This window comes from Limanda limanda, chromosome 7 (genome assembly GCF_963576545.1).
Source record: "Limanda limanda chromosome 7, fLimLim1.1, whole genome shotgun sequence".
Lineage (NCBI taxonomy): Eukaryota > Metazoa > Chordata > Actinopteri > Pleuronectiformes > Pleuronectidae > Limanda > Limanda limanda.
Genome location: NC_083642.1, coordinates 27,964,047 through 27,982,943, shown reverse-complemented (window position 1 = coordinate 27,982,943; position 18,897 = coordinate 27,964,047). Strand labels below are relative to the sequence as shown.

At 41.0% G+C, this 18,897-nt stretch overlaps 1 protein-coding gene, 4 non-coding genes and 1 pseudogene across 5 annotated transcripts; all 6 read right to left on the bottom strand.

Annotated features, from left to right (window-relative positions):
- Window positions 1–6,129: 6,129 nt before the first annotated feature.
- On the bottom strand, window positions 6,130–6,926 carry LOC133005101 (large ribosomal subunit protein uL16-like; annotated as a pseudogene).
- LOC133007912 (small nucleolar RNA SNORA70) lies at window positions 6,372–6,504 on the bottom strand. Its single transcript, XR_009680203.1, has one exon. It is a non-coding gene; the product is annotated as a small nucleolar RNA SNORA70 (small nucleolar RNA).
- Window positions 6,927–7,386: 460 nt separating the features above from the next.
- rpl10 (ribosomal protein L10) lies at window positions 7,387–11,954 on the bottom strand. Its single transcript, XM_061074927.1, has 6 exons — window positions 11,865–11,954; window positions 10,776–10,834; window positions 9,851–9,958; window positions 8,309–8,447; window positions 7,913–8,075; window positions 7,387–7,585 (listed from the first exon to the last, which is right to left on the bottom strand). The coding sequence occupies exons 1-6, from the start codon at window positions 11,885–11,887 to the stop codon at window positions 7,430–7,432; spliced, it is 648 nt and encodes a 215-aa protein (XP_060930910.1). The 5' UTR covers window positions 11,888–11,954; the 3' UTR covers window positions 7,387–7,429.
- On the bottom strand, window positions 7,674–7,806 carry LOC133007911 (small nucleolar RNA SNORA70). The gene has a single exon (XR_009680202.1). It is a non-coding gene; the product is annotated as a small nucleolar RNA SNORA70 (small nucleolar RNA).
- On the bottom strand, window positions 9,153–9,285 carry LOC133007910 (small nucleolar RNA SNORA70). Its single transcript, XR_009680201.1, has one exon. It is a non-coding gene; the product is annotated as a small nucleolar RNA SNORA70 (small nucleolar RNA).
- Window positions 10,113–10,245, bottom strand: LOC133007908 (small nucleolar RNA SNORA70). The gene has a single exon (XR_009680200.1). It is a non-coding gene; the product is annotated as a small nucleolar RNA SNORA70 (small nucleolar RNA).
- Window positions 11,955–18,897: the final 6,943 nt, after the last annotated feature.

Here is an 18,897-nt window from a genome sequence, read left to right as displayed (position 1 = left end):
AGTCTATATCAGCTATGTCGGCCAGTTCAATTTCCAGATCTGGTTGGCTTACTCCTGTGAATGCGGACATGTTCAGCAGGGATGGGTCGATGTCCAGGGGAGTAACAGGGAAGGATAATGTGTTTATTTTCTTTCTGAACTCGCTGAATCTTTCCCCAAATGCAGTTTGCATTACAATTATCGCACGCTGTAAATACTCACAATTTATGTGATTACCTTCTTCTTTGAACTTTCCCAGGGAGTGGAAGTGAGAGAGCGTCCCTCTCTGTACATCTCTGGCAAACACTGTCATCTTGCGCTCAAACGGCAAAACATCCTCCAGCATCTGCAGGGCCGTTCTTCCCTTTCCCTGGAGGCTTTTGTTTAGCATGTTTAAGTGACTTGTCATATCCACCATGAAGTGCAACTTTTCCAGCCAATCTAGATCTTCCAGTTCGGGATAGGTGAGGCCTTTGCTTTCCAGGAAGCGTTGAACATGTTCCAGACAAGCAGCAAACCGTTTCAGCACGTCTCCCCTGGACAGCCACCGGACTTTGATATGCATCAGTAGATCCGATTATGTGCTGTCGACTTCATCTAACAATGAACAGAATTGTCAGTGGTTTAACCCTTTTGCCATTATTTTGTTCACTATCTGAATAGCAAGGTTCATCAGCTCAGGGACAGAGTTCTGAGGCTCCGGAGGGCGGCTCCGTGGCCGGTCAGGGACCAAGCATGGGAGCTCCTCAAGCGGGCGGCCCGAAGACAAGTCAGGGGCAGAGGGCAAGGGCTACGACCTCAGCCCCGGACGTGGGGCAGGAACCGGTGCTGGCACCACGAAGACCTCCGACGCCGGAACCAGAGTGGCGCCTTACTATCTCCTGAGCGGCCACAAAACTAGCATGTAGTAGTTGAGTTAACAGACTTGGTCCGCAGCAGTTCAGAAATCGCTCTTTTTCTTTCATCTCCAGCTTTGTACTTTTCAGCAAATGCTGTGTGCTTATTATGGAAATGTCTTTCAACATTGCATTTTTTGTTGTAAGCAAATTTTTCCTGACAAATCAAACACACAGGTAAGCCAGCATCATTGGCAGTGAAAGCAAATGTATCAGTCCACACAGAATTAAATTCTCTATTTTCCTCCGCGACTTTTCTTTTTTTGGATTTATCCATTGTTAGCTTACTAAGACCGGGGGTCAGACAATCTTTAGCCACCTGCAGGGAAAAGCGCCCGGCCTTATACGTAATAGGATGTGACGCATATTTTATTTGTTTGGCTTACCAAGGATATGTGCACAGGCCTGATCACCAGAGCCGGAATGAATGCTGACACACATTTGTGCTCAATCGGCCTTTTAACTGCTTGGATGCTCTCCCTTGATTTGCCTGGGTCCTCGTGTCCCCCCTGTACAGTCTACCCCTGGGATTGGAATCGACGTACCGTCAATGGATCATCAAAGCCAAGGCCTATGGAATGTCACACGTGGGGCATTAATGTAAATTTGTTGATAATGTTGCATTGCAGATCTGGGAAGGTGATGCAGGTTACGATGCTGGCCGGCTGTGGGCGTCTCAGTTTTGTCTTGCCTGTACTGAAGGTTTCCACACCATGTGATTTCACATGCACCACCACCTGGGTCCCTAGGGGAACCTCTGCTGAAAATGTGGGGCCCCTGGAAGGCAGAGGAACTCAAGTTAATGAGTTGCATGCTGATACCACTTTTGCTCTGTCGGTCAGAATAATCTGTATTGCCAGTTGTTACATCCCCTGAGTGGAACTAGGATTAAAGGAGGACGGTAACACACAACAACCAATAAACAGATGGAGTCAGAGCAGATAAATGAGGTGTGTGTTATTTTAATTATAAGTAATAAATCAATAAAAACATAACTCAGAATCACAGAGTGCAGGGGAAGAAGGAACAATGGAAGTTACCAAAGAAATTAAATAAATATAAAAAGCCAATCAGCCTAAGCTGATTGGCAAGGCTGGCAACAACCAAACTGACTAGTGTTTCTAAACAAAAGAGAGTACCTACGTGAGTGAGAGAATAGAGTACCCAACTTAACTAGTCATTCCTTCCCACCACATCTACCATTGCACTATAAACAAGTTTGTTCTAATAACAATACAACAATATGCTCTGTGGTGCTCCACACAACTATGACCTTTAATCACCTGACCAACATCACCTGAGCCGTGTTACTTCATAATCAAGTGCATACTACCATCAAGTGGTCAAAATGTTAGTTTACAAACATATAAACACTGCTATTTACTTACATTAAGAATATAGAATAAACATGCTAAATGGCTTCTACACTGTATGTTAAAGCCCCCAGTAGCTTGTTACTGTAGTGAAAAACTCAATAATGAATTAAAACAAGCCTATTTTGTTCCCCAGACTCCAGTTAAGAAAACATCCAGCTACGGTTGGTTACTAAGTAACAGAAAATACTATGAATCATCGTACAGAGAATTCAAACAACTCTAAGCAGCTTCTGAAATATGGAGTGCATTCGAACAGTCCTTTTGCCCAGGAACCTTCCTGAGTGAAATAACCCGGAAGTATTTCAGCCGCCATAATAATAAGGGCTGTTTGAATTCTCCAAATGATAAGGCAAGGAGCTTTAATGCTTTCTAACTGATCTCCATTAGCACAGGAAACACTGGACCATGGGTACGTTTGAGTAGTCTAACCATTAAGCTTTGGAAGGTTCCCAACTGAGTGAAATGACCTGGAAGTATTTCAGTAGCTGCCATAATAAGAGCTGTTCGAATTCACTAAATGATAGGGAAAGAGGCTTCATTCTAACAGATCTCTAGTATAGGAAACACCGGACCATCCTGTCTGAAAGGAAAGGAGAAAGTGTCATCCTATTAATAATTGCAGCAGCAATATTTCAATATCACGTAGTCAAAAAATAAAGTAAACAGAACAGTTGTTTTCTCATGTAATGATCCAGAACTGATGTAATACTCAAATTCATCTGAGCGCCAGATTTCTTCCACCACATCTGTCCAATCAAGCATATTAAACTTATAGCTTACAAAATCATCATGAGTACCAAATACAATTATTAAAGTAATTTGGAAGAGTTTTGTTCTCCCGTCATGATCCAGAAATAATGGAAATGTATTTGTCTAGGCTCCGGACTTGTTCTCAGTCACATCTGTCCAGTCGGGAGTGAACAAGCATATTGAACTTATAGTTCACAATATCATCATTGGAACTAAATACAAACATAAATATCATCATCAGAACAGCCAAGCTGCAGACATTTGACAAACAGGAAACTTGTCTCCAAAATCGCAGTCCCTAAATTGTACATCAGATCAAACATTTCTGCCGTGCAGGATTATGTGGAATATTTGGCCCTGACAACTGACATGTGGTCCAGCCGCAACAAGATACCATACATGTCCATACATTATGTCAGCAAAGAGTGGACCTTGGAATTGAAATGCTTACAAATAAGCATCACACAAAAACAGCATAAAGGGGACCATCAATTATTTGAAGATTAGGGAAAGAAAACTCTGCTACTGATAATGGGGCCAATATTTTGTTGACCATCAGAAAGTTAAAATGACAGGGGTTAGGTTGTTTTGGTCCAGTTGTTTCAGCAACAGAGGGCCAGCACTATAATCGAGTTTGCTGGGCAGTCAAAACTGCCTTTCCCCACAGCTGGTTGAGAAGACATGAGCTGCAAAGCCAAAGAAGATCTTCACCACCCTGAGCACTCATTTATAATGGATATATTATTACAATATTGGATTGTCATATTGAATGTGGTTAGAGTTTCAAAAAAATTGGCTAAATGCATGTTAGCAGGGGTTTTCTTCCGTGAACACCTGGTTTCCAACAGTTTGTTCGCCCTTGGTCATTTTGGAGTCAGGTTGCCTTGAACTTCCATGTTTGGATATAACCACGCCCGTCCAGCAGAAGGACACACCTACCTGCTCAGTCTGCAACTGTCCTGCTCAGGGGTACACAAGTAGGCTGACCGATACCTAGCTAATAGCAATGTTTTAGATATTTGAGATGTAAAGCCATAGGGTGTATGTGCATAATATAAGTACTCCCAAATGACACAGTTGTTGATTAAACCAGTGAAAGAGTGCGAGCAGATGCACAGACAAACATGAATGACTTAACAATAAGAAGTAATTTTTTTAGAGAAATTTGCAATCTTACAGCAGCAGAAGACATCATCTAGCATGCAGTACTTGGGTATAGCAATATAAAGAAATGGAAATGTACAAAAATATATAGAAAAATATAAATGTGATGAAACCTGTGTATACAGTGTAAATAAATATATTATGTGTCAGAATATGTACAGTGAATGGATTGCACATAACAGTTTATAATGCACTTAAATCTTATAGAAATTAATATAGTACAGTGAATATTGCACAGTTGATAATGGTAAAGTGACGGTCCATAGTGGTGGTGCATGTAGTTTTACTGAGAGCCTGTTGTCCAGACACTTAGGGTGGATCAGTCTTTTGCTTAAGGAGCTGCCCAGGGCTGTGATGGTGTCCTGCAGGGGTGGGACTGGTTTTCCATGAGAGAATACTGCTTCGCCATCATACTCCTCGGTCCCACCACCTCCACTAGGTCAAGTGGTTATCCCAGGACAGAGCTGGCCCTCCTAATCAGTCGGTCCAGTCTCTTCCTGTCATCGGTCATAAATTAACCTTTCCATGATATTCTAATTTATTGAGATGCACCTGTTACATACAGGTATGTATGTGTATGTGAGGGTTGCCAGCTAGGAGTTAGCGCACTGCCCTGGTAGGTGGGATTGGGGAGCTCCCCACTTTTATAAGGTGCTGGCAATTACTGCCTCTGTGTCTGATGCCTGGTAGGTGGTGACTGCTGTGTTTCTGCAGGTAAGGGAGACTGGGAGAAAGATGTTTTATTTAATTGCTTGAAATCTAATGGTGTCTCTGAGTGAAGATTCAGGGTTCGCCTCTCCCCTGTTTGAGCCACAGTACAGTCAGCCATCCATGGACACTGTAAAGTAGGGCCCCATATTGAGGAAGGGAATATTTAATAGCAATGTAAAGGGTGATCCCCTCTAATGTATTTGGTTGCAGCTTGATAAATTACCTCGTCTCCCCCTCTTTGCAGATCAGGTGTCAGACTGCTGCTTTGCCAAATTCCATTGTAGTCTGACCATTGGTTTCTGCGTTGATTTTATCCTGTTGGTCCGACATCTCATGCATCACATTCCTGATGGACTGTTCAACCTTTAAATCGTATTGATTGTTTTTTAATTTATTGTGACCCTGTACCAACTAACTCACTCTTTTCCTTGTTTAGGCAGTTGGACGACCTACAGGGAGTAGTTGTGGGATCACACCACTTTGCATGTAGGCCGAAAACAGTGTTGTGGTTTTGTCCTTGCAGTACAAGTGGTAGTGATCAGTGTGCTCACGTGATGGTGTCTATTTGGGTTTGTGATAGAATCTCCCTGTAGTAAGTACGCTGGCTACATAATTCTCTAACGCTATTTTGGTTAAAGTGTGTAATATCTCAGTCCATCTTTTACACGTGTCATATATCTGTGGGCCTTTAGTTGGTTTGAGTCAGTTTGAAAGGGTCAGTACACAGTAAAACTTTAGTGAAATCCAGTCCTTGCCTGGGCCTGTGGTTACATGACATTTATGCCCTGCATGTCAATATATTTGGCCAATCATATATTAAAGATAATCAGGTCATGGACAGGTTTCTCTGTCAATGAATCATTGGCAGAAAATGAGAATAGAAAATTAGAACAGAACTGAGGCAGCTCCGTCAAATCTCCCTCTGAGTCACCCTCTCTCTTTTCGTCTGTGCGATTGGACACGTGTAAACTAAGACCGGGTGAAAACAGTATTATTGTAAAGTAAATGTAGGATGGCAGCACGTTGTTTGGCTTGACAGACAAAAAAACAACTTCATTGCCCAAACATGTATGAAAAGGACCCTTAAACCAGTTTTATATATTTGCATGTTTTCCTAATATTGTTCAGCCCTAGTAACTATGTCAAGACCATGTCTACTTGCTTTGAAAATTCCCTATACCACGGGCCGCGTCTGAATAAATTTCATAAATAGAATTAAAGTCAAAGTTGTAACTTTTGTTATCAAACCCACTTTTATTGGTTGCCTCTTTGAAAGTCTACACAGCATGAATAGCCTTCCAGCAGGACAGAGGGCCTCTGCTGGGGATGTACTTCACCCCACAGCCATCTGAGATCAGACGCTTCGTAGCCATCATCTCCTCAAATAGATCGGGGTTGAACTTGGTGAAGCCAAACTCGTTGGAGATATGGATCTGAGGGTGAGAACGATGACAGAACAAGTACAATGCCCTTTGAGGAAGAGCCTCGAGGACAACTTTGTCTCAGTGGTCCCTTAAAGCACTCAGCACCTCCCAGCTGAGAACATACACAACCACTGAGTCACTGTCTGCAGCCTTTGCACACTGGAACTGCACTGCAGCAAAACCGGTCGGCTTAATAAGCTGCAGTTTTAGGGGATGCATAACTCTTTCCACTTCTCTCCTCCAAGTATTTCACGTCACAATATTTAAACCACCATAACGGTTGAGTGTCGAGATCAACCATGTGCTGCCTTACCTTCTGGCGTCCAGGGAACTTAAACTTGGCTCTGGGCAGAGCCTCTATCACATGCTGTGTTCCCGGCCTTGGTGCGCACGGACATGATCACCTGACCAATCCTCACACGGGCCAGTGCTGGCTACATAATTCTCTCACGCCATTTAGGTTAAAGTGTGTAAATATCTCAGTCCATCTTTTACTCATGTGTCATTATAGATTTGTGGGCCTTTAGTTGGTCTAAGTCAGTATGAAAGGGTCAGTACAGTGTAAAACTTTAATGAAATCCGGTCTTTGCCTGGGCCTGTGTTCACATGACATTTACGATCTGCATGTCAATATATTTGGCCGTAAGATATTAAAGATATTCGGGTCATGGACAGGTTTTTCCGTCAATGAACGATTGGCGGAAAATGAGAATAGAGAGAACAGAACTGAGGCAGCTCCGGCAAATCTCGCTCTGCCTCACCCTCGCTCTTTTCGTCTGTGTGATTGGACACGTGTAACTCAGACTGAGTAAACAATAGTATTGAAATGTAAGTAAATGTAGGATGGAAGCGCGTTGTTTGGCTTGACAGACAAAAAAAAAATATTTTTCACCATCCAAACATGTATGAAAGGACCCTTAAACAAGTGTTATACATATTGCATGTTTTCCTAATATTGATTAGCCCTAGTAATAACTATGTCAAGACCATGCATTTCTACTTGCTTTGAAAATGTCCTATACCACGGGCCGAGTCTGTTTACATTTCATAAATAGAATTTCAGTGAAATAAAGTCAAGTTCTTCACTTTTGTAATCAAACCCACTTTTATTGGTTGCCTCTGAGAACGTCTATACAGCATGAATAGCCTTCCAGCGGGACAGAGGGCCTCTGCTTGGGATGTACTTCACCCCACAGCCATCTGAGATCAGACGCTTCGTAGCCATCATCTCCTCAAATACATCGGGGTTGAACTTGGTGAAGCCAAACTTCTTGGAGATATGGATCTGAGGGTGAGAACGATGACAGGGGTAAGTTAAGGCAAATGACAGAACAAGAAGTACAATGCCCTTTGAGTAAGAGCATTGAGAAAAACTTTGTCTCAGTGGTCCCTTAAAGCACTCAGCACCTCCCAGCTGAGAACATACACAACCACTGAGTCAATGTCTGCAGCCTTTGCACACTGGAACCGCACTGCAGCAAGACCAGTCGGCTTAATAAGCTGCAGTTTTAGGGTATGCATGATAACTCTTTCCACGTCACAATATTTAAACTTTTAAATAATAAAGACACCACAAGGTTTGAGTGTTGAGATCAACCATGTGCTGCCTTACCTTCTGGCGTCCAGGGAACTTAAACTTGGCTCTGCGCAGAGCCTCTATCACATGCTCTTTGTTCCCGGCCTTGGTGCGCACGGACATGATCACCTGACCAATCCTCACACGGGCCACAGTGCCCAGGGGTTTGCCAAAAGCACCACGCATTCCAGTCTGGAGCCTGGGAACCAGAAGATTTACAGATTTTGATAAAACTTTTACGAACACAAAACAATGCAGTAATTTCAACAGCCAAGTACAACACAATAGTAAGACCCCGATTGGAAAATGGGTTTTAAACAGCCATTCTGAATTAAGAATAATCACAATCCATTTTTCTGATCACTGGTCTCTAAATATTGATGCCCACCAGAATGTAACCCAACACTCATTACATCAACAACAGATTCTCACCTATCAGCTCCAGCGCAGGACAACATTTTGTTGATGCGGATGACATGGAAGGGGTGCAGGCGCATACGGATGTGGAAACCATCCTTACCACAGGTCTTCACCATGTACTTGTTGGCACAGATACGAGCAGCCTCCAGAGCTACACAGAAAGAGTGAGGAGGGAGGATAAAAATCAGTGCCTCAACTTCAGCTGGGACAGACTGCATTTAAAGTATACAACATGATTCATGGGAGTCTTTTATTAAATGCTTCCATTGAATTTGTGGCCTGTTTGTTTAAAGAACATTTAAAGGCATCATAAAATGAAAATGTTTTCCCAGTTTTACATCACAATTCTGTTAATTGCTCCTTTATCATCTAGTTACATGCCCAATAAGTTAAAACACTAAGATTATTACATCTAAACCTGAATTTTATAATCCTGTAAAACAGCTTTACGACTTATCATGCACTCGGGGGAGTGCATACTCATTGTGCATCCAATGTTAATGCTTATTAATTGTGACTAACGTGCTACTGTCGCACAGGGACCTACGCTTTCCAATTTACTGGTAAAATCCACAGCCATAGGTGAAGTTGAGAAGCCCTCGACAGAGCAGGCTGTCGCCCGGACTTCCCACGTTGAGCTGCTAGTTACTGTCAACTCTGCCGTAGGAGTATGATGCACATTCAGTGATATTGACTATTGGAAACTCCAAGGAATATCGACAGTTCAATGCAAAAAAAGTTTATAATTTACCACAGATCAATACTCATTACTTGATACAGAGAACACCTGTATCATAGTTCTGAAATCATACACTCAACATATGAGAGTTTATGAGAAGGATTAACCGTCTCGGGGGTTTGTCTCAGTGGTCCCTTAAAGCACTCAGCACCTCCCAGCTGAGAACATACACAACCACTGAGTCACTGTCTGCAGCCTTTGCACACTGGAACCGCACTGCAGCAAGACCAGTCGGCTTAATAAGCTGCAGTTTTAGGGGATGCAGGATAACTCTTTCCACATCATTTGCACACCAGAGACCCATGGGAGGGAGAGCTGGTCGGCTTATGATGCTGAATTTTCAGTAGCAGATCATGCAAATTCCTCAGGTCCAAAAAGTAGGACAAACAGAAAATTGTGGCAGAATGAAATCACACCTTCAACCAATCGATTGGATGCAGGGAAGAGAAAAAAAAAATCTGTGCAGCCCCATGTCACCTTATTAGCCTGTATGAAACTTGAACATTGAAATATGCCACAGTTAATACGTTCTCATAGTATTAATGAGTTTTCAGAGCTTCCTAACAAACTACTTCTACTATAATATGAAAACGGCTGATTCTGATATGACAACTATCTGTACTGGGCCTATACAAAGGTGGATCAGTTATCATTTACTTTAAAGAATTTGGGGGTAAATTTGTGTTATATTCTCCCCAACGCTCCCATTGTGGTGACAGTAGGTTTTTTGTTCAAGTTGGACTTAGCTAAGTTAAAATAAACACTTCAATGCAAGACCATCTACATGTTTGGTAATAGCTTATTGAACTACTCACCTTCTGAGGACAGCTGCTCGTACTCATCAGAGACCATGTGGCCGCACAGGGGGAACTCATCTACCTTGGCCTTCTTCCTTCCCAAGTCAAAGATCCTGATCTTGGGATCTAAATACAAGGAAAAGAGGAAGATGAGAGAACAGGCAAGACAATTTACCACAGATCAATACTCATTACTTGATACAGAGAACACCTGTATCATAGCTCTGAAATCATACACTCAACATGTGAGAGTTTATGAGAAGGATTAACTGTCTCAGGGGTTTGTCTCAGTGGTCCCTTAAAGCACTCAGCACCTCCCAGCTGAGAACATACACAACCACTGAGTCACTGTCTGCAGCCTTTGCACACTGGAACCGCACTACAGCAAGACCAGTCGGCTTAATAAGCTGCAGTTTAAGTGGGATGCATGACAACTCTTTCCACATCATTTGCACACCAGAGACACGTGGGAGGGAGAACTGGTCAGCTTAGGATGCAGAATTATCATTAGCAGATCATGCAAATCCCTCAGGTCCAAAAAGTAGGACAAACTGAAAATTGTGGCAGAATGAAATCACACCTTCAACCTATCGATTGGTTAGCCTGAATGAAACTCGAACATTGAAATATGCCACAGTTAATACGTTGTTATAGTATTAATGACAATTTGTTCAGAGCTTCCTAACAAACTACTTCTACTATAATATGAAAACGGCAGATTCTGAAATTAACAATCAAATTTTGGTCACATCTGTCTTAACAAAATGCAGCTACACAGACTACTTGACATAATCTTTTCTAGTTTTGTGCCAACTCAGATGAAATGTTAATTAAATTAGACCTAATGGTTCCAATTAGAGCAATAGGGTTTTAATGTGTGAAGTCATTTCCAAAATTTTTTTTCAGGACAACACAGATGTCAAGTGAAGAGCAGATATCTTACCAGGCACACCCCTGCAGAAACGGGACTTGGGGTAGGGCTTGTTCTTGCAGTAACGGTAGCTGTGAAAGACATTGAGGTTGAAATGTCTACCATTTACCCAAGCTAGTGTCATTTAAGCTGCTATTGTGATAATTTTTTGTTAGTGTCAATAATTCCCAGTAAAGTTACGAACAGACTTTTCCTGTCTTAAGCCCAAAGCCAATTAGCTCCTACTAAGATCGCAACATGTAATGGTCACTGCCTCAGTAAATTCCCACAGCAGGTTAGTACTAACAATGCTATGAAATGGACACAGCTATAATTTAGGAATACAATTCATCATCTACACTAAAAACAGAATGGTGTTAATAAGTCTGAGTCAAACTGAATCAGAACAGATCACACAGTGTAACGGATGTGCTCAATAGTTTAAGGAACAAGGTTCAGAAAACTAGTCAATATTTTTGGAATGGATTTAGCATTCATGTAGGATATGCTGGTGATAACAATATATTGATTATCATCAGCCTCATACTGCTACAATTGTGCTCTGTAGTTATATCCACAGTAACTGAGCATGCAGGAGGCTTATTTTTCTAATGTAGCTCATTATGGTAGAAACTGTAGAGTCAAGGGTTTTCAAGAGCAACAGATCCTCAGATTCATATATTCACTAATGTTAGACTTCTCTGGTGTTTTAACCTGTAACCAGGGTTCCACCGCTACAAGGCATTAAGGTTGTTATCTAAAACCACCAGTAGTACTCACACGCCGAGATTTAACTAGGATATGAAGTGCATCATATTTACACAGACGATGTCTGGGAATGGCGTGTTAGCATTAGCCGCTAGCTGCTATTAGCTCCACAAGCTAGCCTTTTCTGGCAATAACGACATTAGAGTCTATACGGACAGGCACTCACTAAGTTAACACATGAGACTAACACAGAGAGCACCGTGTTACGATAAGACAGTAACCAGGCGGTCAGACAGTAGGCCGGCCGGCCGGCACGTCAGCACTGGGCACATGGTGCGACCCGGAGCCGCTGCCATTTTCCTCCGAGCTGCTCTCATCTGGCCCTGCTCTTTAACGAGGGAACAGAGGACTCACCATCGGGCTGGTCGGCGGCCCATGGCTGCGATCTGTAAATAAACACACAAAAGTGTTATTCGTGTTAATTCGTTACCAAGATTCCGAGTAAAAAACGTTAAATCAGTCTGTTCAACGGAGAGACGGAGAATCCGCGCTCCCACCACGCACTCACCTAATGGAGGAAAGGAAGTAGAGATCACTTCCGCTTCGTCATATGGACGAGGAAAATATATTTTATTTTTACAAACAAATTATTTTTTGCTTCTGTGTGTATTTTTACAATATGAAGCCATCGACACATAATAGCGATTTCCATTGTATCATTATAAAAATTATTTGATCGCAGTTTTCATGTTTCAAGCTTAAGGTGATTGCTGGGAAATGTAGTTCTATATGATGATCCGCGACAGCAGTGCAACATCATCCGTATCCATGCCGTAGGGGTGCTGTTTGATTCATTCAACATGTGGACAACATTCTGCTGATAATAATAATAAAAAAATTGTAATAATAGTAATAATAATAATGTATTGAGGGAATATTCAATATTCATAACCCTTGCATCCGGAAGTGTCATTATGGCTGAACGTTTTTGTCCTTCATCACCCCCTCTTCACATCAGCCCATAGATATTGGATGATATTGATCCAATAATAAAATAATATCACTTGGCGATCAATAATGATTACTTTTGGTATATAAGGAACAGTATATATTGATGAATACATATGTAACTTCAGTAAAATTGGGAATTCTGAAATAGTGTAATGTTCGATATTACTAACACCATTACACTCTATTCAAGTGTCCTTATGTTAAAAGAGCACCCTGAAGGTGAAGCAACCAAATGGAATTTAGCCGTATTTGCTCTGCTATTCAGAATCAGAAATATGTAATTGATCCCAGGGGGAAATTGTGTATTCTAATTGTTTTATAACTAAATGTGTCTTGTGAAAAAGGCCAACCGGCAAAAATGTGTGTTTGTGTCTTACAGAAGGGCTGTGTATAGAATAAGTACTGTTTAAATATGTGTGGGGTGGAGTGGGTCATATTGGCGGTTTGAGCCCCATCCCCATGCCGATTTGTTCTTGGGCAAGACACTGAACCCCAAATTGGCCCGGATGGCTGTGCCAACAGTGTGTCAATGATATGTTAAAATGAAAGTGTTGCAAATAGATGCATTGTATGAATGCATGTGTAAAAAGTCAAGTTCTCTGGAAGGTCATCAAGACAACAAAAGCACTATATCAATACAGACCATTTACCATTATGGTAGCGAAAAATGCTTTGAGCAGTCGATAGTGGAAAAGTACTTTATAAATCAGATTATTGTCAATTTTGTCCTGTTTCATTTTGTGGAAGAACTTTCCTTTATCTGATCATTTTAACCAAATTTGAATCTACTATTAACAATTACACAGATTTTGGAAAGAAATACTATTAAAGTCTGTGTTTATCAAATAATACAGTAAACATAACAAAGGAAAGAATTCCTTTGTTATTTACTCAACACCATGTGTCATGTTTGGCACAGGCTTCCCCCAGCTTTACTTCTTTACAAGTTGATGATTTAGTTAGTAGTACAGTCTCCTCATTGACAACAACCATGGACACTGTCTCCCCTCTAAAAAAGAAGAAAACAAATCAGAGATTAACTCCATGGTATAATTCTCAAATACATCACGGAATTAACGTGACCTAGAGAGTGATGCTACAACAATAAAGACGATTTTCACCTAGCCTGGAAAGATAGTCTGATATCTAATAAGGAAGCTCTCTGAATTATAACAATCAGGGATAAGATTCCCCATCAAAAGCACAGATTCACAGTCCAGTGCAGAAACCATAGAACCCACTGTAGCACCAGATTTATAATAAGACTTTTCTTCAATAGATCTTTCTGAGCTGACTTCACAGTTCTCTTAATCCAAACCATTATCTTGTCTGTTGACCAAACCTCAAATATACATTTTAAGGAAGTTATTCCTATAATTGATAGTTCCATATTAAATAAGATGTATAGGTCTTTGTTATATCACAGAATTTTAAGGTAGCTATAATTAAACCTCTGCTATAAAACCCACTTTTGACCCAGATGTTTCAGCTAGCTAAACACAGATATCAAACCTTCCCTTAATTTCCAAAATCCTTGAAAAGGCTGTTTCCAACACGCTGTGGGATTACTTTCACAATTGTTTGTTAGAAGACGTTCTGTCACGATATAGAATTCATCACTGGGAATTAAAGCAACAGAAAGAGGCTGGTTTAAGTTGCGCTTGACATCACAACTGTTCCTGGTCTCCCCTACCTATCTCTCCCCTCTCCCCCACATCTCTCCTCTTATACCAACCAGATGGCTGCCCACACTGAGTCTGGTTCTGGAGGTTTGGTCTGGAGGTTTTTCTTTAAGGTTTCTCAATGCACTCTACAAAATGGCCATTAGGGGACACTATAGCATCATAAATTTGTAAATTCTCGACTCATCTGAGCCCTACTTCACTAATTCTTAAAAAGGAACAATGAGCTCATATCTAAACTCTTGTAAATGCAGAACAAATGTTCTGTAGCCAGGGAATGTGAGGAATTCCTACCTCGTCCTGGCTCTGTTAAATGAGAGCTGCTCCAACATCCCTCAACATAATAAGGACTGTTAAACATCCTCATGCCCTTAAGACATATGCTAAGGTCATTGAGTCCTTACATCATGTAAGTGCTGTCATCACATCTCTTTGAATTTAGTTTGCGTAAAGAAGATGGTGTTGTTAACTTGAACCTTTTTTGAAACTTATTTTCAGCCCAGCCTCAATTAGGAAGTGGCAATACACTGCCACTCCTTGCTGAGTGACAAAAACACATAGCGGATATGTCAGTCAGGAAAGAGGGTGAACTCTGACTGGGATCCCTGCACAGCCTCATGTGAAGGTCAGCTATCAGCACAGAGTAGCCTCTATCTTGTCTGGTCCTCCTGTTCTGTCTGAACTTCCTCCAGACTGTTCCTGTGTCTGAGCTAAACCTCACTGAGGGGCAAGCATGATGGTGTGACGATGGAAAGAAACCAAGCACCAAAAATGGTCCTACAGTCTGTGCCTGTTTCTGGTGGCCAATGACACACACACACATGCACAGACACAAACACACACGCACACACTCACACACACGCACACACACACACATACACACACACACGCGCACACACACACACACACACACACACACACACACACACACACACACACACACACTCACACACACACACACACACACGCACACACACAAACACACACACATACACACACGACAGACATAGCCTATTGCTCAGGATTTCCATTTAGATCTTAGGCTGCAAACTAAAGTGCATAAGAAGGGAAATGCTTATTCATCGATACTAAGGGTTAAATGAGTGTACTGATACCGCTTAATATTTTCAGATGAAATACCAATCTAGAACAGGACACTTAGCTTAGCATTAATACTGTAAACACCAACTAAATGTCCCAACTCCTTCCAGAAATAAAAAGTCCTCCTACCAGAATAATGTAGAAAAACTGAAAACAGCAGATTTTCCAATGGGCTATTTGACTTGTTGTTTGGTTTACTAAAAGACTCTCTTGTAAAACTTGTATTACTTTTTATACATGTTATTATGTGTTAAAAGTTAAGCTCAGGTGCTACTAGATGAATGATTTACCTAAGGACAGCGCCAGGCTATCTGTTTTAAGTCAATACGAAAGCTGATGCATATCGTGTCATAAAGTAAGTTTAAGAAAGACACAAAATCTGTAAGATAACACACCTAACTCAACATAGTCTTCCAAGTTAAGACCATCAACTAAATGCTTGATAACGTGCAGATAAATGCGTAGCTGCGGACAGAAGTGTTAACATTGAATTGCTCATACTGCCCACCACACCCTCAAACACACACACTACCCTCCACTGAACAGCATGACTGATGAGGGTGTGACAGCTAACACCCTGTGTATTACCCTGAAAACGGAAGTATTGTCTTTGCAAGTGTGTCCAGGCAGCGTCAATGTGTGTGTGTGTGTGTCTGTGTGTGATGGTGTTCGGTGTACATTCAAGTGTTATTCAAGTTCATATGTGAGGGTTTGAGGTAATTTTTGAACTACAGGAGCTGTAGCAACATTTTGTGTGAGACAACAAAATTAGATTAAGATGAGAGCACAGTGACTTTAGAAAAGTGTGAAAATACAGCTCAGGATGATTATGTAATGGTTGGGGTTGTAAAAAACTTGTCACACACTTCAGATAGTGTCAGTTACAGTTTTTCTCGATTGCTTAAGCACGATTTTCAAAACAGGCCCCGGTGTTTCAAAACACTAAACACAATTGGCACAAACACACACCCAATCAGAAGAACACCTCAGATCCTTTGCAAAATGAAACACTCTTGTAAAAACTATACACTAATTTATCAAAACCATATTTTGTTACCATATGAAACATACACGTTTCATATGACTTAATTCTGTTTGAGCCAGTTACACACTGCTGCTACTAACCTAAAACACTTTTAGCAATTACAGTTCTCAGTGATAAGAGTCCTGTAAGTGAAGTACACAGAGAAAGTGCAAATAGACAATAATTTCCCCAAACTCTACTCAACACCAATGCTGCAGACTCATGAAGATATAATTTATTTCTCTCCATATTCCCGAATCAGTCAACATTGAGAATCAAAACAAAACATGTCCCAGTTTTCATGCTACTACAGGAGTGTGCATAACACTGTAAGCTCAGCAAATATCAGACAAGCAGAAAATTCAGTACCCCTCATTGAAACCAGTACAGGTTTCAATGAGGGGTACCTGAGCCTGGGGCCGGAGATCGTAAACCCCCCACCCCCATGCAGAGAAAAACTCTTTGATTGGGTTTAGAAAGGGAGAGTATGGTGGAAGGTATAGTACTGTAAACTGTGGATGGTGTTGAAACCAGTTCTGGACCAGAGCAGAGCGGTGGAATGACACATTGTCCCATATGCCAGTGTATTGCATCTAGTGCATGTGGTTTACTGCTGTGACGATGTTGTGCAATCGCTCCAAAAATGTGAGAATGTGAGGTGTGTTGTAAGGGCCCCTACTGGCGTGACGGAGGAGGACCCCATTCTGTGTAATGGCAGTGGAAAGGGTGATGTTACCCCCACGTTGCCCTGGGACACTGATTATAGCCCCGTGGCCAATGATATTTCTGTTTCTCCTACTTGCTTATGTCAGGTTGAACCCTGCCTCATGTGTATATGAATTCATGCAGGATTTCTTCAGCATCCATCTGTAAAACTCTCCGAAATACAGTGAAAGACAAGATTGTGTAGTTCAGCATAGGTCTGGTATACAGTACATTTACATTATAAAGGTTACGTGTGAAGTATGCAACATCACAGTGCTAAAGAGAACAATACATACCTCCACATACTCATGCCGCAGCCTTCTCCTCCTCCATGGATTCCCCCTCTCACCCTCACTCTTCTTCTTTTTTGAGCACGAGCTCCATTTTGGTTGAAGTCAGGTGAACTCACCTGCTGCATTTGTATAGTGTTTAAACCTGATAGGTGTGTCTAAAATTAAGCAATCCTGTGTTTTCACACCCGATGGCTGTGTTTAACCAATTGGCTAATGAGGTGGTCATTTGACAATCAGTGCTTAGGAATTGCAAGGAAGTGACATCTTCATATACTTCTGTGTCTAATGTGTACAAGTGTGTTTAGTGTTTTGCAGATCACTGTGTGTATTGTTTTGCAAAAAGTGTGAAGCTGACATTGTGCTTATAGTGGTGCAGATCTGGGCTCATGTTATGCTCCTTGAGTGTAAGGTTTTGATAATTGTGTAATACTTTTGATTTTAGTGTTTATGCAATCGAAAAAAACTGTAAGCTGTCAGTCATTGAGATATTATCAATCATAAATCCATTTATAAGTATTTTAATTATTGTAGTATTCATTATGTATGACATGATAAACTCCACCCAACCCTTATCTGAACAGATTAGCTTGAGGAAGTTTGTACATGTCAACATATATAATGTACATCCAGTATATTATACCATGTTAAAAACAAAACATAATTCAGTTACATACGTAAATTCACACTTGTTTAAGACAGTGTGTCTCTCTTTCCCCCTCTCACACACGAACACAAACACACACACACACACACAAACAAACACACACACACACACACACACACACACACACACACACACACACACACACACACACACACGTATGTTAGATAACACACACACTTGATATCTAACGCTGCGGAAAAAGTGAGATCTGGATGATTTTCTTTTGTAATATTTAAACAATTATTTGTTGTATTGAATAAATCAGGAGAACACTGAAGGATGGCATTCAGGTCTCACTGCTGGAGCTGTTGAATAAGTCGGATTTTGCAAGACAAGGAATTTTATGCTAAGTGGACACTGTTTATCGGGAAGTGAAACTGAATTGTTGCCAAGGACACCAAAGCCAAAGAAAACATGAACAATTGATTCTGACCCATTCCATATTTTTCTTTCATCATATTTTCTTTTCTGTCTTCTTCATCCATTGAGATTCCTACACATCACATCACCATCATGGAGACAACCCTGTTTGAGTGCTCCAGAAAAAGAAACGTAATGCTCCAGAAAAATGATTTCTAATGTCACAGTAAAAGGATTTCTAATGCTGCAGAAAAGGATATCTCATGTTTCAGAAAAGGATATTTGATTCTTTATAAGGATATTGAAAATATTCCCCAAAACTGGAGATCTAATGCTCCAGAAAAGATAACTAATGCCTCAGAAAAGGACATTTACTGCTGCACAAAAAGAAAAGGATATCTTCTCATCCCAAAAGGTATTAAATGCTTCAGAATATATGGTATATCAGGTATAACTATAGATGGGAAGCTTGTATATAGTAAATTATTGAAGAAACCATTTCTCCTGAATACTGTTGAGATGTGTTCACCCCCACTTCGCTTTCATGTGTTGCCAAAGTAAACGTAAGAAAAGAGGGTAAAATGAGAGTATCGGCAAAGACACTTGT

Excerpts from the sequence above, each read along its gene's own strand:
- rpl10 (XM_061074927.1), bottom strand. The coding sequence starts at position 11,887 with ATGGGCCGCCGACCAGCCCGATG. Across the intron at positions 8,448-9,850 it reads CGAGCAGCTGTCCTCAGAAG|CTCTGGAGGCTGCTCGTATC; the intron begins GTGAGTAGTTCA and ends CTTTCTGTGTAG. Across the intron at positions 8,076-8,308 it reads TCCTGCGCTGGAGCTGATAG|GCTCCAGACTGGAATGCGTG; the intron begins GTGAGAATCTGT and ends TCTGGTTCCCAG.